Below are 24,048 nucleotides of genomic sequence, written 5' to 3' on the forward strand. Positions count from 1 at the left end.
CGGTAGTGCTGCGGTGTTAGCCAGCCCTCGCTGTAGTAATACGTATAGAGGAGAGGGAGGACGCTGCGCGTGAGTAAGCCCTTGTTCCCCGCCTCCAGTCAGCTGTTTGAGTTGTAGAAAATCAGTCAGCCACTAAGATGATGCCTCTTAAGCCTCTGGAACTGGTACTGTATAGCTTTTTATTTCTCTTTCTCTCGCTCTCTCTCTCTCTGTTACTCACTTTGGGCCAAATCCTAATTACAGTGATGTGCAACTCGAACGTTCATTCAAATATTCAATATACAGTACATCAATTAAGGATTCGTGTGACAGTTTGAGCTACTCATCTCGTTGTTTCGCTCCACATTTATATACTGCACAAGGCTAAAAATAATCACCCTCATTCTGGCCATCCCAGATGCTGACATCACGGACTAACCTCTGCAGGATTTCCTTGGGATGATTGTATACAGTGTAGCAGAGAGGCGCTTGAGAGATGGAAGCACTAATAGCTCTCTCTTCTCTGCATTCTTCAAACATGGACTGCGTAGAGGCAGCAGAATTGTCATTGTTAATGTTCTTAGTAATGACAATGCAAGAACCCAGTTGTTACTGTACAAATTACGTTATTTTGCTTTTACAAGAAGCTGTAAATTCTAGATGGCATCAGAAAGGTTAAATGTGACAGGTGTTGGGAATAATAGAAGACTGGTGTCCTGTCCGGCAAGAATAAATGAATGAATGCAAAGCTTAACTGCCCTGTTTTCGTAGTTGGACCTGTGTTAGCATCAATAACCAGGTTCCCATCCAACCATTTCATGTGGATGAATTACCTGATGCATGAAAAAAGTCACGATTGGCTGATGGAAACAGGAAATGCCGGTACAATGTTATAAATGTCGACAGACAATTTGTTCGTTCGACATGGTGGGATTGTTTTGTGTCAGTAAAATTAATAATGCGAGAAATGGCGGTGGAAACACCTTTATGCTCAAATGTTGATATAATAACATCATATCAAAGTAACTTGGAGTCGCATGATGATATGTTGTGTGGTCCTCCCACTACAACTCGACAAAGCATACAGTTTATTAGGCTACAGATGAAATAAGTTATGATGAACTTCACAGGTTGGTGAAAGTGCACGGTGATGATCTTGACACTCCTTTCCAATAAATATCGAGGGTCTTATACTGTTCACATGATGATCGTTGCTTGGCTGCCGTTTGACAAATAAAAATAATCTTGCTCTTATCCATAATAATCTCATCATGTAGGTAGCCTACCTGCCCTGTATCTGCAAGCTGTTGGCTACAGCACACATGCCAAGACCAGAGTGATCACATTTGCTATATAACACAACAGTTTTTGTGACAAAACCATTAGCAGAGTTGAAAATGCGATGGAAACCCGTTTAACTTAGATTTTTATGTCATTTCTATGTGCACTACATCATCACGCACAGCCCATATTGTTTTATGCCGATTTTAAAATATTCAGCCTGAAAATCTGTCGCCAATTGGATGGAAACTTAGCTAATATGGTGAAAATAATGCAGTATTGTGCCATGCATGTTTTTTGGTGACTTTTGTTCTACCACTTTTCATCACTAGCTAGGTTTCCATCCACAAAAATATATGTACATTTACCAGCAGTGGTGTGTTTCCATCAAACTGGCTTGTTGCGAATAGCAAGCTGTGTGTAATGACTTAAATACTTTGTCCTATAACTTTTCATTTATTGAATAAAAAACAGAAGTTCTTTGTGTTTCTATCCCATTTTTTACTCTGTCGATGGTTTTGTCACAAAAAGCCTTGCGATAAATGGCAAATTTGCCCACCCTGGTCTTGGCACATGCACTCTTGCCAACAGCTCGCAGATATAGTGCAGAGGGTACATGATGAGATTATGGATAAGAGGAACATAATATTTATTTTTCAATTGGCAGCCAAATTAAGACCCTTGATATTTATTGGAAATTAGCATCAAGCTCATCACCATGCACTTTCACCACCATGTGAAGTTCATCATAATTTATTTAATATGTAGCCTAATAAACTGTGCATTATTTTCCAAGTCATAGTCAAGATGACCACATAGCATCACGTGACTGTAGTTTACTTGACAGTTATTCTATTAACAATTGCGCAAAAAAGCTTTTCACTGCCATTGTCACATGATCTATTTCACTGATAAAAAAAATCATTCATCCCTGTTGAACATATGTTGTTTTGTCGACATTTAGGGAAATTTACTGACAATTTGTTGTTTCCATCAGGCCTGGTGTGAGTTTTTTTTATCCAACACGTACATAAAAATTGTTGGATGGAAACATGGTTACAGTCACACAAGCATTTGGTCCATTTCCTATATATCGTTGGGCTGCTGATACTGTATGTGCGACACCAAGGACAAATAGTATTTATTGTTGGACTATATATACACTGAGTATACCAAACATTAGGAACACTTTCCTAATATTGAGTTGCACCCTTCCCTTTTGCCTTCAGAACAGCCTCAATTTGTCCGGGCATGGACTCTACAAGTTGTCGAAACCGTTCCACAGGGATGCTGGCCCATGTTGACTTCAATGGTTCCCATAGTTTGTATTTATTAGATGCTACCAAGGCAGCCGCTACTCTTCCTGGGGTCCAAACACATTAAGGCACTTACATCACACATAAAACAAAAGATAAAACAGTACATAATAAAGCATTATTACACCACTACATATCTACAATACAAAATGTATAATACCACAATACAACAATATTACAATGTGCGTGTGTGTAGAGTGCGTGTGCTAGCGTTTGTGTGCGTATGCCTGTGTCTGTACCTGTGTGTGTCTCTTCACAGTACCTGCTGTTCCATAAGGTGTATTTTTATCTGTTTTTAAATCTGACTCTACTGCTTGCATCAGTTACCTGATGTGGAATAGAGTTCCGTGTAGTCATGCCTCTATGTAGTACTGTGTGCCTCCCATAGTCTGTTCTGGACTTGGAGAATGTGAAGAGACCTCTGGTGGCATATCTTGTGGGGTATGCATGGGGGTCCGAGCTGTCTGCTAGTAGTTGTCAAGTTGGCTGGATGTCCTTTGGATGTCCTTTGGCTGGATGACCATTCTTGATACACATGGGAAACTGTTAAGCATGAAAAACCCAGCAGCGTTGCAGTTCTTGACACAAACCGGTGCGCCTGGCACCTACTACCATACCCCGTTCAATGGTACTTAAATATTTTGTCTTGCACATTCGCCCTCTGAATGGCACACATACACAATCCCGAGTGGCGCAGCGGTCTAAGGCACTGCATCTCAGTGCTTGAGGCGTCACTACAGACCCCCTGGTTTGATTCCAGGCTGTATCACAACCGGCCGTGATTGGGAGTCCCATAGGGCGGCGCACAATTGGCCCAGCGTCGTCCGGGATTGGCCGGTGTAGGCTGTCATTGTAAATAAGAATTTGTTCTTAACTGACTTGCCTAGTTAAATAAAGATAAAATAAAATGTCTCAAGGCTTAAAAATCCTTCTTTAACCTGTCTCCTCCCCTTCATCTAAACTGACTGAAGTGGATTTAACAAATGACACCAATAAGGGATCATAGCTTTCAACTGGATTCTCCTGGTCAGTCTATGTCATGGAAAGAGCAGGTGTCCTTAATGTTTTGTATACTCGTGACAAAGTAAAAATTTAGCGTTTCCATCAACCTCGCTCGCGCTGAGCGCAATGTAAATATCAAAGAACACCGCCGTTCAGGGGCAGAGTAGTGGGTGAAACCATTCACTTCAGAAGAAGGTGTGATATTAATAAAGTTTCCTTTCATTATGTGTTGTCGAATTCATAAAAATATTTAGGTTGGCAATATGAGAGGCCTTCAGACTTACCTTTTTTTTATTATTATTAATTTCCTTGAAAGAACAACTAGTGGGTTTTGAGTGCTTCTCCACTATTTGGAAAGTTGGTCTGCATGCTCTTCAGTCTGATGGAGATATTCTGAGAGCAGGTTCGTGTCTCCTTCCTCTGTACATAAAAACTGTTTAAAACTATATAACACAATAGTGTCTTTTGAAAAGTGGTTAATATATCCCAAAGTCAATTGCAAATGTGACTATGTATATATTTATGTTGCCGTTAATGTATTTAAAGCCTATTTCGGCAACTTAACCAAGTGTTTGCTGGCTTAGCTAGCCATGTTAATGACGAGATAACTAGCACCTTTAGTCAGTGCACTGTAATGTCACGCTAGCTATTGCCACCAGGTGATTTATTGGTAATTCAAGACTTCTTTAATGAAATATTAAGTGAATGTTTATTTTCTTACTACCTTAAAAGGTTTGTATAAAAAGTGTTGTACTTGTGCTCTGTATTTATGGATTGATTTCGCTTCACATTGAGGGCATGTATCATTACTGTTGCTCCTATTTAAAAGATATCTTGTGTCCTACCTAACCAGTGAACGTGTGGCTGTGACCGTCATTTCAATGCCTGTCATCACTGTTTGATATATTTTACTGCAGATAAAAACCAAGTCAACCTGAAGTGTGGGTGTCTGTGTGTCTTTCTTCTGTGTGGCTATATGAAGTTGGTTACACTCAGTGTATATCAGTGGCGGTCGGTGCCTTTTAAGATGGGGGAGGACGATTCTTTTTTTAATGAGCATGGCCTTATTTCTATTACAGCATATTGAATGACTATCATTCATTTTTCATTCACCCAGCTTAATGTAACATTGCTAGGTTTAGGCTAATACATGATACTCCAATTTTCCCTATACCCATCGTGAGGTTGCTACAACCTAGCCTATGAATGAAATTTTACAACGTAGGTGCACAGGTCGAGAGAAATTTGAGTAATCAAGGTGACAGACATCGACACATTCAATACCGCCTTGCACACTCTTGCCTGCATCTAGCTGATCTAGGGTGGAATCATTAGTCCAACAGTTGCAAACGAGAGTTTCTATCAAACAAATTCAGCAATGTTTATCCACGTTTCGTTCTGTTTGCTTTCGTTCAACAAAATTATTTCAACAGAATCGGCGGAATGAATACACCGCTGATCACACGCAAAAACAGTTCACTTTCATAGCAGCCACATACAAACAGCATGATCCCTTTGATCATTGGATAATTCTTTCTCACATCTACGCGCTCACCTCCACTCACCTTGTCACCTCGCTTGTGGAATTGAGTGCACAACACATCAACTGTCTGTAACCAGGTGAAAAAACCTTTCCAAGTCAAACCTTCATAGCATAACCACTAATCGCTACACACATCCTACATCGTTGTCACCATATTAGCTAAAGTCAAGTCAACATAGCTACTAGAACTAATGCCTTAGTAAACCCGCTACAATCATGCAATACAGTGTACAGTTAGCAAGCAGTTACACCGGCGGGCCCCGGTGGCAATAAATTAATACAACTAAAAGGTTACCTTGATTTGGAAGAGTTCCAGTGTTGAATAGCCATAGCCAGCTAGGTAACATAGCATCCCTCTCTGTTTGAGCCGGATGTTTGAGTAGGCTAAACTTGCTAGATGCATTTGCTAGCTAAGTAAGTAAAAGTGGAGGACGGAAACTAGCTGTCCTCCGGCTACACCATGGTGCTTCCCTACAGAGTGCTGTTGAGGCTACTGTAGACCTTCATTGCAAAACAGTATGTTTTAATAAATTATTTGGTGACATGAATATATTTAACTTTTTTAATGTTTCACTATTTACATTTTTCTCCCCTTCCTCCTCTGAGGAGCCTCCACTGGTGTGTATAAACAGTACCTTTGGAAAGTATTCAGACCCCTTTACTTTTTCCACATTTTGTTACGTTACAGCCTTATTCTAAAATTGATTTTTATTTTATTTTTCTCATCAATCTACACACAATACCCCATAATGACAAAGCGTAAACAGGTTTTTAGACATTTTTGCAAATACAAATAAAATAAAAAACAGACATTTATTTACATAAGTATTCAGACCCTTTGCTATGAGACTCAAAATTGAGCTCAGGTGCATCCAGTTTCCATTGATCATCCTTGAGATGTTTCTACAACTTGATTGGAGTCCACCTGTGGTAAATTCAATTGATTGGACAGTATTTGGATAGACACACACCTGTCTATATAAGGTCCCACAGTTGAGAGTGCATGTCAGAGCAAAAACCAAGCCATGAGGTTGACGGAATTGTCCATAGAGCTCCGAGACAGGATTGTGTCGAGGCACAGATCTGGGGAAGGGCACCAAAAAATGTCTGCAGCATTGAAGGTCCCCAAGAACACAGTGGCCTCTATCATTCTTCAATGGAAGAAGTTTGGAACCACCAAGACTCTTCCTAGAGCTGGCCGCCCGGCCAAACTGAGCAATCGGGGGAGAAGGGCCTTGGTCAGGGAGGTGGCCAAGAACCCGATGGTCACTCTGACAGAGCTCTAGAGTTCCTCTGTGGAGATGGAAGAACCTTCCAGAAGTATAACCATATCTGCAGCACTCCACCAATCAGGCCTTTATGGTAGAGTGGCCAGACGGAAGCCAGTCCTCAGTAAAAGGCACATGACAGCCCGCTTGGAGTTTGCCAAAAGGCACCTAAACAAGATTTTCTGGTCTGATGAAACCAAGATTGAACTCTTTGGCCTGAATGCCAAGCGTCATGTCTGAAGGAAACCTGGCACCATCCCTACGGTGAAGCATGGTGGTGGCAGCATCATGCTGTGGAGATGTTTTTCAACGGCAGGGACTGGGAGACTAATCAGGATCGAGGCAAAGATGAATGGCGCAAAGTACAGAGCGATCCTTGATGAAAACCTGCTCCAGAGCGCTCAGGACCTCAGACTGGGGTGAAGGTTCACCTTCCAACAGGACAACGACCCTAAGCACACAGCCAAGACAACGCAGGAGTGGCTTCGGGACAAGTCTCTGAATGTCCTTGAGTGGCCCTGCCAGAGCCCGGACTTGAACCCGATCGAACATTTCTGGAGAGACCTGAAAATAGCTGTGCAGCAATACTCCCCATCCAACCTGACAGCGCTTGAGAGGATCTGCAGAGAAGAATGGGAGAAACTCCCCAAATACAGGTGTGCCAAGTTTTTAGCGTCATACCCAAGAAGACTCGAGGCTGTAAATTTGATATGTACGTTTTTTAATTTGTAAAAAACAGTTTTCGTCTTGTCATTATGGGGTATTGTGTGTACATTGATGAGGGGAAAAAACAATTTAATCAATTTTAGAATAAGGCTGTAAAGTAACAAAATGTGGAAAAAGTCAAGGGGTCTGAATACTTATACACATATATAATATACCATTAACCAGACATTTCATCTAAAGTGACTCACGTCCATGCCTGCTTACATTGTAGAATGGGTGGCTCCAGCAGGAATCAAACCCACTATCCTGGCATTGCAAGCACCATGCTCTACCAACTGAGCCCCAACTGAGTCACACAGGACTCAACTGTTGCGAGTCCATTCCCTGATAATCACCCAGGTTGAGTCCTGAAGAGTTAGCTGTAAGAACTTCCTTAGCTCATGCAGCATTCAAGGATGTATCTATATTTCATCCACATGTCATTCAAGTGCATGGATCTGTGCTGCACCACTTTTGAAACTGCCATGTTACAAATGGTTACAAAAACCCAGAACGAGCATCAAACACTCTTTGTACAAGGTGTATAACAGGGTTCTTCAATTCCGGTCCTGGAGGGCCGAAACACCTCTGTTTTTCATCCTCTCCTTCTAATCAGGGCTAATTCAGACCTGGGACACCAGGTGAGTGCAATTAACTACCAGGTAGAAATAAAAAACAGAAGTGTTTCGGCCCTCCAGGACCGGAATTGAAGAACCCTGGTGTATAATGTCAATATTTTCTTATTTTGTCATGTATTATGTTTTTCACTTTGTTTTCCCCTCATTTTTTCTTTTGGCCTTAATTCTGTCCTTCGTTTTGTCTGTTTTAATGTTGTTACTTTTTCAAATCAAGTCTGATTTGGTTTGACCACATTCAAAGAGTGTCAGATGAGCATTTAAAATATTCTACTGTTATCGATTAACACAATTTACACTACAGAACTTCAGAAAAATGGCAGTTGATGCGATTAATATGTGATTAATATGAATGACCAAAAATGAATAAGAATCTTCTTAATATTAGAATGAAACGAGTAGAACCACAATAGACAAGTACTTGTTTACACTACAGCAAACCTCACCTGATGTCAGACACATTTAACCTGACTGAGATTATGCTGATGCTCAAAAAGCAACCAAGGAAAAAGAGCTCAAATGGGATGCATTGCCATAACAACTGCTTGAGAGAATGTGTGTGCATTACTGGTGGGGAGCTTTGAAAACTGGTGAATGCCGAACTTGAATGTGATTGGTTACACCTCCCTTGTCTTTGCGAGGACTAGTTAACTTAGAACCGGGCTCAGAGTATCCACGCTTGGGTTTCTGAAGGCTTCTGCTTTTTAATATGGTGGGATCTGGCTAAATGTGTGGTGAGAGAAGGCAGGGAAATTATATAGGGGAGGGTGGAGCTCAGTTTACCCCATTCTCCCCTATAGATAATCACCTTTGTGCCTCCTCATTTATATGGATACATTTGGAGGAAGGCAATTGGGTAACATTTATTGTATGGGACACTTTTAAATGTGCTTTTAGATTTCATGCAATTCAATACTCATCTTTAAAACAAAAACAATTTAGGTCAAAATAATTCATTTTAACAAAGGAAATAGAAAAAATAACAGTACAGTTGGATAGCAATAAAAACTGTATGGAGGAACTTATTCGGGAACGATCAAGTATAGTGTATTATAAAAAATAAAGCAAATTGGATGGATATTTTTTTTTTGTGCACCAAATTATTTTTTGAACTTCAACATAGAAATGCTACCAAAAATAATTTACAGAAACAAATGAATGAATTCACCAAATGATATTTTGAAAGAGGAAGCAAAGTACTTAAAGCATATGTTCTCTTTTCAGTCTCCTCCATTTCCACTAACTGAAGTTAACTGTAAGGAATTTATTCATAATAATAGTGTAAAATTAACAGCTGTACAGAAACACTTGTGTGAGGGCCAAATTGCAGAGGGGGAACTTCTTGATGGAAATAAAGTCTTTAGGCTGGATGGCATACCAGTTGAGGTATATGAAACCTTTTTTTATCTACTCAAAGATCCACTATTGGCATGTTTTTTAACCACTCCTATAAAAATGGTAAACTATCAGGTACGCAGCAAGAAGGTTTGATTTCACTATTACTGAAACAGGACCCAGGTGGTAAGTATAAAGATCCAGTCTATCTAAAAAACTGGAGGCCCCTTACACTTGTGTTGTGAATCAAAAATCCTAGCAAAATGCATAGCACATAGAATTAAAAAGGTGTTGTCGGATGTTAGTCATCCTGATCAGACAGCTTTAAAAAATATATATTTATATTTGAGATTCTTCAAAGTAGCCCACTTTGCCTTGATGACAGCTTTGCACACTCTTGGCATTCTCTCAACCAGCTTCATGAGGAATGCTTTTCCAACAGTCTTGAAGGAGTTCCCACATATGTTGAGCACTTGTTGGCTGCTTTTCCTTCACTCTGCGGTCCGACTCATCCCAAACCATCTCAATTTGGTTGAGGTCGGGGGATTGTGGATGCCAGGTCATTTGATGCAGCACTCCATCACTCTCCTTCTTGGTAAAATAGCCCTTACACAGCCTGGAGGTGTGTTGGGTCATTGTCCTGATAGTCCCACTAAGCCCAAACCAGATGGGATGGCGTATTGCTGCAGAATGCTGTGGTAGCCATGCTGGTTAAGTGTGCCTTGAATTCTAAATAAATCACAGTGACACTAGCAAAGCACCCCCACACCATAACACCTCCTCCTCCATGCTTTACGGAGAGAACTACACATGCAGAGATCATCCGTTCGACGCGGCGCTTGGAACCAAAAATCTCCAGTTTGGACTCCAGACCAAAGGACAGATTTTCACCGGTCTAATGTCCATTGCTCATGTTTCTTGGCCCAAGGAAGTCTCTTCTTCTTATTGGTGTCCTTTAGTAGTGGTTTCTTTGCAGCAATTTGATGATGAAGGCCTGATTCACAGTCTCCTCTGAACAGTTGATGTTGAGATGTGTCTGTTACTTGAACTCTGTGAAGCATTTATTTGGGCTGCAATTTCTGAGTCTGGTAACTATAATGAACTTATCCTCTGCAGCGGGGGTAACTCTGGGTCTTCCATTCTGCTTGAAGAATCTCAAATCAAAATTTATTTTGATTTGTTTAACACTGTTTTGGTTACTACATGATTCCATATGTGTTATTTCATAGTTTTGATGTCTTCACTATTATTCTACAATGTAGAAAATAGACAAAAAGACGGAAAAATCCTTGAATGAGTAGGTGTGTCCAAACCTTTGACTGTTACTGTACATATAACAACAAAATAAAAGCTGTTAAAACAATGTTTATTTTTGTCCTCAGATGAGGTACATAATAAAAGACTTCATTGACATGACTTGAAAATTATAGTGCTATTATAGACATATGGAGCGGTACTAGTTCTGGGAGGAGACTCAGTCATCAGGTGATAGCCAACTGGTGGAACGGGACAGACCGCCCACAGCATCAGCTGAGCTTTGCTACCATTCAGATTTGGTCAGTTACTGAGTCCCGGGGCTGTATTATGTAAGAGTGCTGATCTAGGATCAGTTTTGCCTTTTAGATCATAGTGATTATAAGATTATTATGGACAGGAGGGACCTGATTCTAGATCAGCACTCCTACTCTGAGACTGTTGATATTTATGGGCCCAGGTCAAGTTGGAAACTTGGACAATTGTTTGGCTTCTAGATAGAAGTGAAGCTTCACACCTACCCATCCATCCCTCCTCCTGCTCTTCTCTCCCACAGTTCATTCACTGACTCTTGTCTGTTTCTCCCTCCTGCAGGTGATGTGTCTCCCATCAGCATGTCTCCTATCAGCCAGTCTCAGTTCATCCCACTGGGGGAGATCCTGTGTCTGGCTATCTCAGCCATGAACTCTGCTCGCAAGCCCGTCAGCCAGGAGGGCCTGATGGAACACCTAGCCACCTGCTTCCCAGGTACAGTAGCTACAGGGTGAAATTTCTAGCATTAGCGCAATGACTGCAAGTCTATGGGTATCTGCTAGTATCTGCAGTCAGTGTGGGAAATGCAAAACTAACCCAAGAACAATGTCTAGGGGCAACTTCACCCTATACCGGTACAGTAGGCATATACTACACCCCAAGGCTGTGTTCATTAGGCACTAAATGGAAGAAACAGACTGAAATAGGGAGGATCTACCTTGCCTTCTCCAATAAGAAATTTTCATTTTCATTTTCCATTGTGAAACATTTTTAAACACTTTCTGTTGCATGCCCTAATGAACACAACCCCTGCAACCCCTTAAAACACAAAGACTAGCACACACACACACACACACAGACACACAAACACTCACAATGTCCTTATGGTAATGTGAGCATTCATGGCCCATTGATGGTTGTAGAGAGGCAGTTTGTTTAAGGTATTCAAAATCCCTGTCCCCTTCACTCATTCTAGGGTTCTGAAAACAGACCATAATACCACGCTCCAGCAGCAGTATGTTTTATATACTGAACAAAAATATAAACGCAACATGCAACAATTTCAAAGGTTTTACTAAGTTACAGTTCATATAAGGGAATCAGTTAATTGAAATGAATTCATTAGGCCCTAATCTACGGATTTCACATCACTGGGAATACAGATATGCATCTGTTGGTCACAGATACCTTCAAAAATAAAGTAGGGGTGTGGATCAGAAAACCAGTCAGTATCTGGTGTGACCACCATTTGCCTCATGCAGCGCGACACATCTCCTTTGCATAGAGTTGATCAGGCTGTTGATTGTGGCCTGTGGAATGTTGTCCCACTCCTCTTCAATGGTTGTGTGAAGTTGCTGGATATTGGCAAGAACTGGAACACACTGTTGTGCACGTCGATCCAGAGTATCCCAAACATGCGAATTGGGGCTGTGCATTATCATGCTGAAACATGAGGTGATGGCGGCGGATGAATGTCACGACAATGGGCCTCAGGAGTTCGTCACGGTATCTCTGTGAATTCAAATTGCCATTGTGTTCGTTGTCCGTAGCTTATGGCTGCCCATACCATAACCCCACTGCCCCATGGGGCACTCTGTTCACAACGTTGACATCAGCGAACCGCTTGCCCACTCAATGCAATACACGTGGTCTGCGGTTGTGATGCCGGTTGAATGTACTGCCAAATTCTCTAAAAATGATGTTGGAGGCGGCTTATGGTAGAGAAATGAACACTCAATTATTTGGCAAGCGCTCTGGTGGACATTCCTGCAGTCAGCATGCCAATTGCACGGTCCATCAAAGCTGGAGACATCTGTGGCTTTGTATTGTGTGACAAAACTGCACATTTTAGAGTGGCCTTTCATTGTCCCCAGCACAAGGTGCACCTGTGTAATGATCATGCTGTTTAATCAGCTTCTTGATATGCCACAGCTGTCAGGTGGATGAATTATCTTGGCAAAGGAGAAATGCTCACTAACAAGGACGTAAACAAATTTGTGCACAAAATGTGAAAGAAAGTTTCATATGCTTTTAGTGCATATGGAACATTTCTGGGATCTTTTATTTCAGCTCCTGAAACATGGGACTAAACGTTAGATGTTGCGTTTATATTTTTGTTCAGTGTAATTGGAGTAAATGTTTTGTTCCATGTAGCCTTTCGTTTATTTTCTGTACTGGGCTTACATAAAACTGTTCGCTGCTCTGGCACCCCAATGGTGGAACAAGCTCCCTCACGACGCCAGGACGGCGGAGTCACTCACCACCTTCCGGAGACACTTGAAACCTATTTAAGGAATACCTGGGATAGGATAAAGTAAACCTTATATCCCCCCCTTACCCCCCCCCCCCCCCCCAAAAAAAAACACTTGAAACCCCACCTCTTTAAGGAATACCTGGGATAGGATAAAGTAATCCTTCTATCCCCCCCTTACCCCCCCCCAAAAAAAAAACATATTGTAAAGTGGTTATCCCACTCAGGTGAATGCACCAATTTGTAAGTCGCTCTGGATAGGAGCGTCTGCTAAATGACGTAAATGTAAATGTCACTTTCCACATGGCTCCTTTCCAAGTAGGTAAACTTTCTTTTAAATTCAGCATCTCTTCCCTCCATGCAGATGTCTTAAAACAGAGTTTAATGTCTAATTGCGTCATGTTGGTATGGCAACTAACAACGTGTGATGTAATGTCATGCAACAGTAAACTCTTACTAGTAAACGCTTATGTACAGCTTTATCCAGAGGGCCTACTTTTGTGTTTGTGATTGTAGGGTTAGCTAAGGACGGGGTGGATGGAAGAAGGATACAGAGTAGTGTAACCTCTGGCTCTGTCTCGGTCTGGCGGCTCTAGTCTGTATGACACCATGCATTGGGGAGGCAATAGGAGGCGATAGAGTCATAATAGGGAAGGATTCAAATCTTAACTGTTATTCTGAGGCAGATTCATGAATCTGATCAATCTATTTCAAAAAATGATAAATGGTGATATAATTTGCAGTAGAATTGTGCCCTATCTTATTTACTGATTTATTGACTTACTCAGTTTACTGAGAGGAATTGAATAGTTATGCACGCTCAAGTTTTCTGTTTTTTTGTCTTATTTCTTGTTTGTTTCACACCCAAAAAATATTTTGCATCTTCAAAGTGGTAGTTATGTTGTCTAAATCAAAAGATACCGCCCCCCAAAAAATCTATTCCAGGTTGTAAGGCAACAAAATAGGAAAAATGCCAAAGGGGGTGAATACTTTTGCAAGTCACTGTATTCAGACCCTTTCCTCAGTACTTTGTTGAAGCACCTTTGGCAGCAATTACAGCCTTGTGTCTTCTTGGGTATGACGCTACAAGCTTGGCACACCTGTATTTGAGTTTCTCCCATTCTTCTCTGCAGATCCTCTCAAGCTCTGTCAGGTTGGATGGGGAGGGTCGCTGCACAGCTATTTTCAGGTCTCTCCAGAGATGTTAGATCGGGTTCAAGTCCCGGCTCTGGCTGGGCCACTCAAGGACATTCAGAAACTTGTCCCGAAGCCACTCCTGCATTGCCTTGGCTGTGTGCTTAGTGTTGTTGTCCTGTTGGAAGGTGAACTTTCACCCCAGTATGAGGTCCGGCGCTCTGGAGCAGGTCTTCATCAAGGATCGCTCTGTACTTTGCTCCGTGCATCTTTCCCTCGATTCTGACTAGTCTCCTAGTCCCTGCCGCTGAAGAACATCCCCACAGCATGATGCTGCCACCACCAGGTTTCCTCCAGACGTGACGCTTGGCATTCAGGCCAAGGAGTTCAATCTTTGTTTAATCAGACCAGAGAATCTTGTTTCTCATGGTCTGAGAGTCCTTTACGTGCCTTTTTGCAAACTCCAAGCAGGCTGTCATGTGCCTTTTACTGAGGAGTGGCGTCCGTCTGGCCACTCTACCATAAAGGCCTAATTGGTGGAGTGCTGCAGAGATGGTTGTCCTTCTGGAAGGTTCTCCCATCTCCAGAGAGGAACACTGGAGCACTGTCAGAGTGACCATCGGGTTCTTGGTCACCTCCCTGACCAAGGTCCTTCTCCCCTGATTGCTCAGTTTGGTCGGGCGGCCAGCTCTAGGAAGTGTCTTGGTGGTTCATAACTTCTTCCATTTTAGAATGATGGAGGCCACTGTGGTCTTGGGGACCTTCAACGCTGCAGAATTTTTTTGGGACCCTTCCCCAGATCTGTGCCTCGACACAATCCTGTCTCGGAGCTCTACGGACAATTCCTTCGATGTCATGGCTTGGTTTTTGCTCTGACATGCACTGTCAACTGTGGGACCTTATATAGACAGGTGTGTACCTTTACAAATCATGTCCAATCAATTGAATTTACCACAGGTGGACTCCAATCAAGTTGTAGACATTTCTCAAGGATGATCAATGCAAACAGGATGCACCTGAGCTCAATTTCGAGTCTCATAGCAAAGGGTCTGAATACTTATATAAATAAGGTACTTCTGTTTTTGTATTGTTAATACATTTACATTTTAGTCATTTAGCAGACGCTCTTATCCAGAGCGACTTACAGTTACAGTGTTATTTTTTTTAATACTGGCCCCCCGTGGGAATCGAACCCACAACCCTGGCGTTGCAAACGCCATGCTCTATCAACTGAGCTACATCCCTGCCGGCCATTCCCTCCCCTACCCTGGACGACGCTGGGCCAATTGTGCGCCGCCCATTAGTCTCCCGGTTGCGGCCGGCTGCGACAGAGCCTGGATTCGAACCAGGATCTCTAGTGGCACAGTTAGCACTGCGATGCAGTGCCTTAGACCACTGCGCCACTCAATACATTTGCAAAATGACTAAAAAGCAGTTTTTGCTTTGTCATTATAGGATATTGTGTGTAGATTGATAAAATATTTTTAAAAAATTATCCATTTTAGAATAAGGTAACAAAATGTGGAAATAGTCAAGGGGTCTGAATACTTTCCGAATTCACTGTATGTAGCCCTACTGAGTTAGTAGTTGTGGTCATTAGTTTAGTTAGTAGTTGTGGTCAGTAGTTGTGGGGTCATGGTCAGTATTTGTGGTCAGGTGTTGTGGTCAATAGTTGTGGTCAGGAGTTATGGTCTGTAGTTGTGTTGTTGTGGTCAGTAGTTTTGGGCATTAGTTGTGTTGTTGTGGGTAGTAGTTGTGGTCAGGAGTTGTGGTAGGTAGGTGTGTGGTTGTGGTCAGTAGCTGTGTGGTTCAGTAGTTGTGTGGTCAGTAGTTGGTTGTGGTCAGTAGTTGTGTGGTTGTAGTCAGTAGTTGTGATCAGTAGTTATGCTCATTAGTCGTAGTCTGTAGTTATGGTCAGTAGTGGTCAGTAGTTATGGTCAGTAGTTGTGGCCAGTAGTTGTGGTCAGTAGTTGTGTGATTGTGGTCAGTAGTTGTGTGGTTGTGGTCAGGAGTTGTGGTAAGTAGTTGTGTGGTTGTGGTCAGTAGTAGTGTGGTTCAGTAGTTGTGTGGTCAGTAGTTGGTTGTGGTCATTAGTTGTGTGGTTGTAGTCAGTAGTTGTGATCAGTAGTTATGCTCATTAGTCGTAGTCTGTAGTTATGGTCAGTAGTTGTGGCCAGTAGTTGTGTGGTCAGTAGTTGTGTAGTCAGTAATTGTGTGGTTGTGGCCAGTAGTTGTGTGGTTGTGGTTATTAGTTGAGGTCAGTAGTTGTGGGCAGTGGTTGTGTGGTCGTGGTCAGGAGTTGTGGGTAGTAGTTGTGCTCAGTAGTTGGTAAGTAGTTGTGTAGCTGTGTTCAGTAGTTGTGTGGTTCAGTAGTTGTGTGGTCTGTAGTTGGTTGTGGTCAGTAGTTGTGTGGTTTTGGTCAGTGATTGTGGGAAGTAGTTTTGGTCAGTGTTTTGGTCAGTAGTTGTGTGGTTCAGTAGTTGTGTTGGCAGTAGTTGGTTGCAATCAGTAGTTGTGTGGTTGTGGTCAGTGATTGTGGTCAGTAGTTGTGTTCAGTAGTTGTGGTCGGTAGTTGTGTGGTTGTGGTCAGTATTTGTGATCAGTTGTTGTGCTCAGTAGTAGTAGTCTGTAGTTATGGTCAGTAGTTGTGGTCAGTAGTTGTGTGGTTGTGGTCAGCGGTTGTGGTCAGTGGTTATACTGGCCCCCCGTGGGAATCGAACCCACAACCCTGGCGTTGCAAACGCCATGCTCTATCAACTGAGCTACATCCCTGCCGGCCATTCCCTCCCCTACCCTGGACGACGCTGGGCCAATTGTGCGCCGCCCATTAGTCTCCCGGTTGCGGCCGGCTGCGACAGAGCCTGGATTCGAACCAGGATCTCTAGTGGCACAGTTAGCACTGCGATGCAGTGCCTTAGACCACTGCGCCACTCAATACATTTGCAAAATGACTAAAAAGCAGTTTTTGCTTTGTCATTATAGGATATTGTGTGTAGATTGATAAAATATAAAAAAAAATTGATCCATTTTAGAATAAGGTAACAAAATGTGGAAATAGTCAAGGGGTCTGAATACTTTCCGAATTCACTGTATGTAGCCCTACTGAGTTAGTAGTTGTGGTCATTAGTTTAGTTAGTAGTTGTGGTCAGTAGTTGTGGGGTCATGGTCAGTATTTGTGGTCAGGTGTTGTGGTCAATAGTTGTGGTCAGGAGTTATGGTCTGTAGTTGTGTTGTTGTGGTCAGTAGTTTTGGGCATTAGTTGTGTGGTTGTGGGTAGTAGTTGTGGTCAGGAGTTGTGGTAGGTAGGTGTGTGGTTGTGGTCAGTAGCTGTGTGGTTCAGTAGTTGTGTGGTCAGTAGTTGGTTGTGGTCAGTAGTTGTGTGGTTGTAGTCAGTAGTTGTGATCAGTAGTTATGCTCATTAGTCGTAGTCTGTAGTTATGGTCAGTAGTGGTCAGTAGTTATGGTCAGTAGTTGTGGCCAGTAGTTGTGGTCAGTAGTTGCGTGATTGTGGTCAGTAGTTGTGTGGTTGTGGTAAGTAGTTGTGTGGTTGTGGTCAGTAGTAGTGTGGTTCAGTAGTTGTGTGGTCAGTAGTTGGTTGTGGTCATTAGTTGTGTGGTTGTAGTCAGTAGTTGTGATCAGTAGTTATGCTCATTAGTCGTAGTCTGTAGTTATGGTCAGTAGTTGTGGCCAGTAGTTGTGTGGTCAGTAGTTGTGTAGTCAGTAATTGTGTGGTTGTGGCCAGTAGTTGTGTGGTTGTGGTTATTAGTTGAGGTCAGTAGTTGTGGGCAGTGGTTGTGTGGTCGTGGTCAGGAGTTGTGGGTAGTAGTTGTGCTCAGTAGTTGGTAAGTAGTTGTGTGGTCTGTAGTTGGTTGTGGTCAGTAGTTGTGTGGTTTTGGTCAGTGATTGTGGGAAGTAGTTTTGGTCAGTGTTTTGGTCAGTAGTTGTGTGGTTCAGTAGTTGTGTTGGCAGTAGTTGGTTGCAATCAGTAGTTGTGTGGTTGTGGTCAGTGATTGTGGTCAGTAGTTGTGTTCAGTAGTTGTGGTCGGTAGTTGTGTGGTTGTGGTCAGTATTTGTGATCAGTTGTTGTGCTCAGTAGTAGTAGTCTGTAGTTATGGTCAGTAGTTGTGGTCAGTAGTTGTGTGGTTGTGGTCAGCGGTTGTGGTCAGTGGTTATACTGGCCCCCCGTGGGAATCGAACCCACAACCCTGGCGTTGCAAACGCCATGCTCTATCAACTGAGCTACATCCCTGCCGGCCATTCCCTCCCCTACCCTGGACGACGCTGGGCCAATTGTGCGCCGCCCATTAGTCTCCCGGTTGCGGCCGGCTGCGACAGAGCCTGGATTCGAACCAGGATCTCTAGTGGCACAGTTAGCACTGCGATGCAGTGCCTTAGACCACTGCGCCACTCAATACATTTGCAAAATGACTAAAAAGCAGTTTTTGCTTTGTCATTATAGGATATTGTGTGTAGATTGATAAAATATAAAAAAAAATTGATCCATTTTAGAATAAGGTAACAAAATGTGGAAATAGTCAAGGGGTCTGAATACTTTCCGAATTCACTGTATGTAGCCCTACTGAGTTAGTAGTTGTGGTCATTAGTTTAGTTAGTAGTTGTGGTCAGTAGTTGTGGGGTCATGGTCAGTATTTGTGGTCAGGTGTTGTGGTCAATAGTTGTGGTCAGGAGTTATGGTCTGTAGTTGTGTTGTTGTGGTCAGTAGTTTTGGGCATTAGTTGTGTGGTTGTGGGTAGTAGTTGTGGTCAGGAGTAGGTAGGTGTGTGGTTGTGGTCAGTAGCTGTGTGGTTCAGTAGTTGTGTGGTCAGTAGTTGGTTGTGGTCAGTAGTTGTGTGGTTGTAGTCAGTAGTTGTGATCAGTAGTTATGCTCATTAGTCGTAGTCTGTAGTTATGGTCAGTAGTGGTCAGTAGTTATGGTCAGTAGTTGTGGCCAGTAGTTGTGGTCAGTAGTTGTGTGATTGTGGTCAGTAGTTGTGTGGTTGTGGTCAGGAGTTGTGGTAAGTAGTTGTGTGGTTGTGGTCAGTAGTAGTGTGGTTCAGTAGTTGTGTGGTCAGTAGTTGGTTGTGGTCATTAGTTGTGTGGTTGTAGTCAGTAGTTGTGATCAGTAGTTATGCTCATTAGTCGTAGTCTGTAGTTATGGTCAGTAGTGGTCAGTAGTTATGGTCAGTAGTTATGGTCAGTAGTTGTGGCCAGTAGTTGTGTGGTCAGTAGTTGTGTAGTCAGTAATTGTGTGGTTGTGGCCAGTAGTTGTGTGGTTGTGGTTATTAGTTGAGGTCAGTAGTTGTGGTTGTGTGGTCGTGGTCAGTATTTGGGGTCAGGAGTTGTGGGTAGTAGTTGTGGTCAGGAGTTATGTGCAGTAGTTGTGCTCAGTAGTTGGTAAGTAGTTGTGTAGCTGTGTTCAGTAGTTGTGTGGTTCAGTAGTTGTGTGGTCTGTAGTTGGTTGTGGTCAGTAGTTGTGTGGTTTTGGTCAGTGATTGTGGGAAGTAGTTTTGGTCAGTGTTTTGGTCAGTAGTTGTGTGGTTCAGTAGTTGTGTTGGCAGTAGTTGGTTGCAATCAGTAGTTGTGTGGTTGTGGTCAGTGATTGTGGTCAGTAGTTGTGTTCAGTAGTTGTGGTCGGTAGTTGTGTGGTTGTGGTCAGTATTTGTGATCAGTTGTTGTGCTCAGTAGTAGTAGTGTGTAGTTATGGTCAGTAGTTGTGGTCAGTAGTTGTGTGGTTGTGGTAAGCGGTTGTGGTCAGTGGTTGTGGTCAGTAGTTGTGGTCAGTAATTATGGTATGTTGTTGTATCAGTTGTTGTGGTCAGTGGTTGTGTTCAGTAGTTGTAGTCAGTAGTTGTGTTCAGTAGGTGAGTCAGTAGTTGTGGTCATTAGTTATGGTCTGTAGTTGTGTTGTTGTGGTCAGTTGTTGTGGTCAGTTGTTGTGTGGCTGTGGTCAGTAATTGTAGTCAGTAGTTGTGTGGTTTTGGTCAGTAGTTGTGTGTTTCAGAAGTTGTGTGGTCAATTGTTGTGTGGTTGTGGTCAGTAGTTGTGTGGTTGTGTTCAGTGTCTAAACTACAGTTGTTGCGTTTGAAAACTGAAAGAAGTGCAATGAGAAGTGATCGGGTGAAATATGAAGAGAGTGAACGGTGGCAATTGTGTCCGAGGCAGTTTTTGCTACGCAACAGTTGCCTTGGCTAAAGCCAGTATGAGAAACATGCTATCAAACATTTGTGCTTTGAAACTAAATAAATACTGCACATTGACCCACAAAACGTATTTGCTAGATTCATGATAGTGTTGTTAGACAAAGCAAGGAAAGTGAACTTTAAAACTTGATGTATTGTTATTGGAATTTGCAGCTGTTGATGGTAAGTAATGAATCTGCTAGCTTCTGACATGATTTACTGCATCTATAAAGAGAGCGGTTGATGGGTTACAGCTCTATCTATTGATTGGTAGAAGCTATTCCTAATCCGCTTTCAGATTTGAATAGCAGAGAAGTAGACAAAGAAGTCATACCTTCTAACTTTTTGTCTAAGTTGTTGGCCAAGTGGTCAAAGTAGAGGATTTGTGTCAAAAGTTGCATTGTTGCATTTACAGTGAATGGGATGTTGGAAGTGATGATGTCACAATGGGGCCTTTAGAATTATGGGGAAATGCCATGAAAGTGGTTGGAGGACAAAAATAAGGACAAAAAATGTATAACTTCAAAAGTATAAAGTATATCAAGAAGTTGTATGTAAGCACATTGGTCCTGACCAGTCTACACATTTTAAAGTTTGAACGGCATTTCTAGCTTAAATGGTGCAAGAGAAGTAGGGTCCTAAATAATAATAATAAAAAGTCAAAAGTATGACGAAGATTTAAAGTTGGGACTTTTGCTTTGCAAGTCCCACCAAAAAATACTTCACTCTTGAAATGTAAGTCCTAGAACTCTGGTTTTGAACTGCTGATGTGACTGTAAAACTGTTGTCTTTCCCCCGTCTGTGTTTCCCTCAGGTGTTCCGACACCGAGCTCAGAGATTCTGCGACACACCCTAAACATGCTGGTGCGAGAAAGGAAAATCTACCCAACACCTGAGGGCTACTTCATTGTCACTCCCCAGACCTACTTTATCACCCCCAACCTCATCCGATCAAACAGCAAGTGGTACCACCTGGACGACAGGCAGCAACAACAGCAGCAGCAGTGCACCTCCCCACAGTCGGGCACCATCACGCCCTCCACCCCGGGCTGCGTGAGGGAGAGGCCCAACCAGAAGAACCACGGTGACTCCTACAGCACGTATCGCGATGATACGCCCATCCCTCAAGCCCCCGCTTACCAGAGGAAGTCTCCCAAGGAGCCTCGGGGAGATCCCCCCTCCTACCCTCAGCCCCCTCCGGCTCCCGTTCAGACGCCGACGTCACAGTTGCAAGATCCTCTGACGGACAAGAGCAAGAGCAATGCCCCCTTCCCCTACAAGACCGACACGCTGACCAAAAAGAAGGAGGGCAGTGGTGGCGGCAGCAGTGCCGAGAAGCAATCAAAGAAGTTTGGGCTGAAGCTGTTCAGGCTGAGTTTCAAGAAAGACAAGCTGAGGCAGCTGGCCACGTTCTCGGCCCAGTTCCCCCCCGAGGAATGGCCCCTCCGTGATGAGGACGCGCCTGCAATCACCATCCCCCGCACTGTGGAGATGGAGATCATCCGGCGGATCAACCCGGACCTGACGGTGGAGAATGTGGCGCGCCACACGGCCGTAATGAAAAGGCTGGAGGAGGAGCGTGCCCAGAGGAGAAAAGCAGGCAGCTCAGCTGAGCACAGTGCACGCAGCCGGAGGAGTCGTGGTCACCGTCGGGTGCCGCACGGCAAGTCCCGTTCACACAGCAAGACACGCGCCTCCCGGGGCGACCCGTCCGAGAGTTCCAAACTGGACATGGCCATGGTGGACAGGGATTACAGCCGCTTCTTCAGCCACTCGCTGGTGCGCTCCCCGCGTGAGGCCATGTACACCTTGGAGCGCAAACGAAGCGGCGGGACTTACATGGTCCACAGCAACCCCAACATCACAGAGTCCCACTTCCCCGTCACCCCGGAGTGGGACGTGTCCGGGGAGTTGGCGAAAAGGAGGACAGAGATGCCTTTCCCCGAGCCCTCTCGCGGGACATCCAGCGGGAGAGTGCACCGAAGCCACAGTCACACTCAAGAAGGAAGGAAGTCGCGCGATGAGCTGCCCGACCAGGCTAAGGAAAGGTCCCGCTCCATGGATAACGCTTTGAGCCCTCTGGGCGGAATGGGCCCCTCCTCTTTGGGGATGTCAGAGGACTATGAGCGGAGTCCCGACGAGCGGAGTCGTTACTACACAGATGACGGGACTTTGCGGGCCTCCCAGAAGTCGTCCCACTACTCAAGGATCATGTTCTCGGCTGCTAAGTTCAACTCTGAAATGTGTGTGCCTGATGTGGGGAAGGGGAGCTTAGGGAAGGGGAGCTTAGGGAAAGGGAGCTTGGACGAGTCTAGGATACGAAGCCCGCTGGAAAGGAACAAGAGTAGAGACAGCTTGCCGGCCTACAGTGATCTGAAGGGACTCTCGCCCAAGCCCTCGGCGGATGACTACTTCCAGTGCAATACGTCGAACGAAACAATCCTTACCGCCCCTTCACCTCTGTCAAAAGCAGACCACGACACGTTAACCTCGTCTGAGGGAATCCGGAAGGGCACTCCGGCTGATCGCCACACCCCTCACCTTACCTCTCCCCTCACGATGGAATACAAAGAGGACTCTTTGGCAAAGGGGCAAAACGGCTCAAAACGGCCAACACCAAGCCAGACCCCAGAGCCCATGCCTAACGGACGTTTGACACAACACCAACACAACGTAGACCCTGGAGGGGGAGGCGGTGGCGGCATGGCGGACAAGAGGAAGGAGATCTTCAGCAAGGACACTTTGTTCAAGCCTCCACACAACGCACTGACTGCAGGCTATGTGGAGGGCACCTACACCAAGTCGGGCACCCTGCGAAAGACCCCACACATCAAATCAGCCGAGGTCCTTGACAATCAAGAGGCCCAGCAGCCTTCGAATTCAGCAGCTTCCCCCGCTTCCGCCCTGGGCCCCCAGGGCTCCGAGCCAGCGGTCCCGTCAGCCTCCGAGGCCGCCTTTGACTACTACAATGTGTCGGACGATGACGAGGAGGTGGTGGCGGAGGAGGCCTCGCGGAAGGAATTAGTGGCGGCAGAGGGCAAAGGGCACGGGGAGGGTGGGGGTAGAGTCGGAACCATGCAGTGGCTTCTGGAGCGGGAGAAGGAGCGTGATCTGCAGCGCAAGTTTGAGACCAACCTCAAGCTGCTCAGCCCCAAGGAGACAGAGAACAGCAGCAGCCAGAAGTCAGCGCACTCGGCACGTCTGGATAGCATGGACAGCAGCAGCGTGACTGTAGACAGTGGATTCAACTCCCCAAGGTAAGCTGAACCCAGTCTGTTCACTACAGCAACCAGAGGATTATGACCAAAGAATACACATAGAAAGTGGATATCGTCACAATCTGTAAAATGTCAACACAACTGGAGACAACTTGTCATTTTTGGAGGTATGTTTTGTACACTCCGCTACGTATTTATTTGGACAGTGACGCTAAATCTTATAATTTGGCTCTATACTCCAGCATTTTGGATTTGAGATCAAATGTTTTATATGAGGCGACAGTACAAAATATCACCTTTTATTTGAGGGTATTTTCATACATACAGTGGGGAGAACAAGTATTTGATACACTGCCGATTTTGCAGGTTTTCCTACTTACAAAGCATGTAGAGGTCTGTAATTTTTTATCATAGGTACACTTCAACTGTGAGAGATGGAATCTAAAACAAAAATCCAGAAAATCACATTGTATGATTTTTAAGTAATTAATTTGCATTTTATTGCATGACATAAGTATTTGATCACCTACCAACTAGTAAGAATTCTGGGTCTCACAGACCTGTTAGTTTTTCTTTAAGAAGCCCTCCTGTTCTCCACTCATTGCCTGTATTAACTGCACCTGTTTGAACTCGTTACCTGTATAAAAGACACCTGTCCACACACTCAATCAAACAGACTCCAACCTCTCCACAATG

The 24,048-nt window shown here is 44.0% G+C and overlaps 1 protein-coding gene across 1 annotated transcript in view; it reads left to right on the forward strand.

The window, feature by feature from the left end:
* LOC311112192 (storkhead-box protein 2-like) overlaps positions 1 to 24,048 on the forward strand; it is a 56,159-nt gene that overhangs the window by 21,651 nt on the left and 10,460 nt on the right. Inside the window, exons 2-3 of the mRNA XM_084155217.1 lie at positions 10,913 to 11,065; positions 20,949 to 23,391. Coding sequence (XP_084011343.1) covers positions 10,913 to 11,065; positions 20,949 to 23,391 — 2,596 coding nt within the window. The remainder of the gene's footprint in view (positions 1 to 10,912; positions 11,066 to 20,948; positions 23,392 to 24,048) is intronic.

The sequence above is a fragment of the Coregonus lavaretus genome (assembly GCF_964263955.1).
Source record: "Coregonus lavaretus genome assembly, chromosome: 38".
NCBI classification, from domain to species: Eukaryota; Metazoa; Chordata; class Actinopteri; order Salmoniformes; family Salmonidae; genus Coregonus; species Coregonus lavaretus.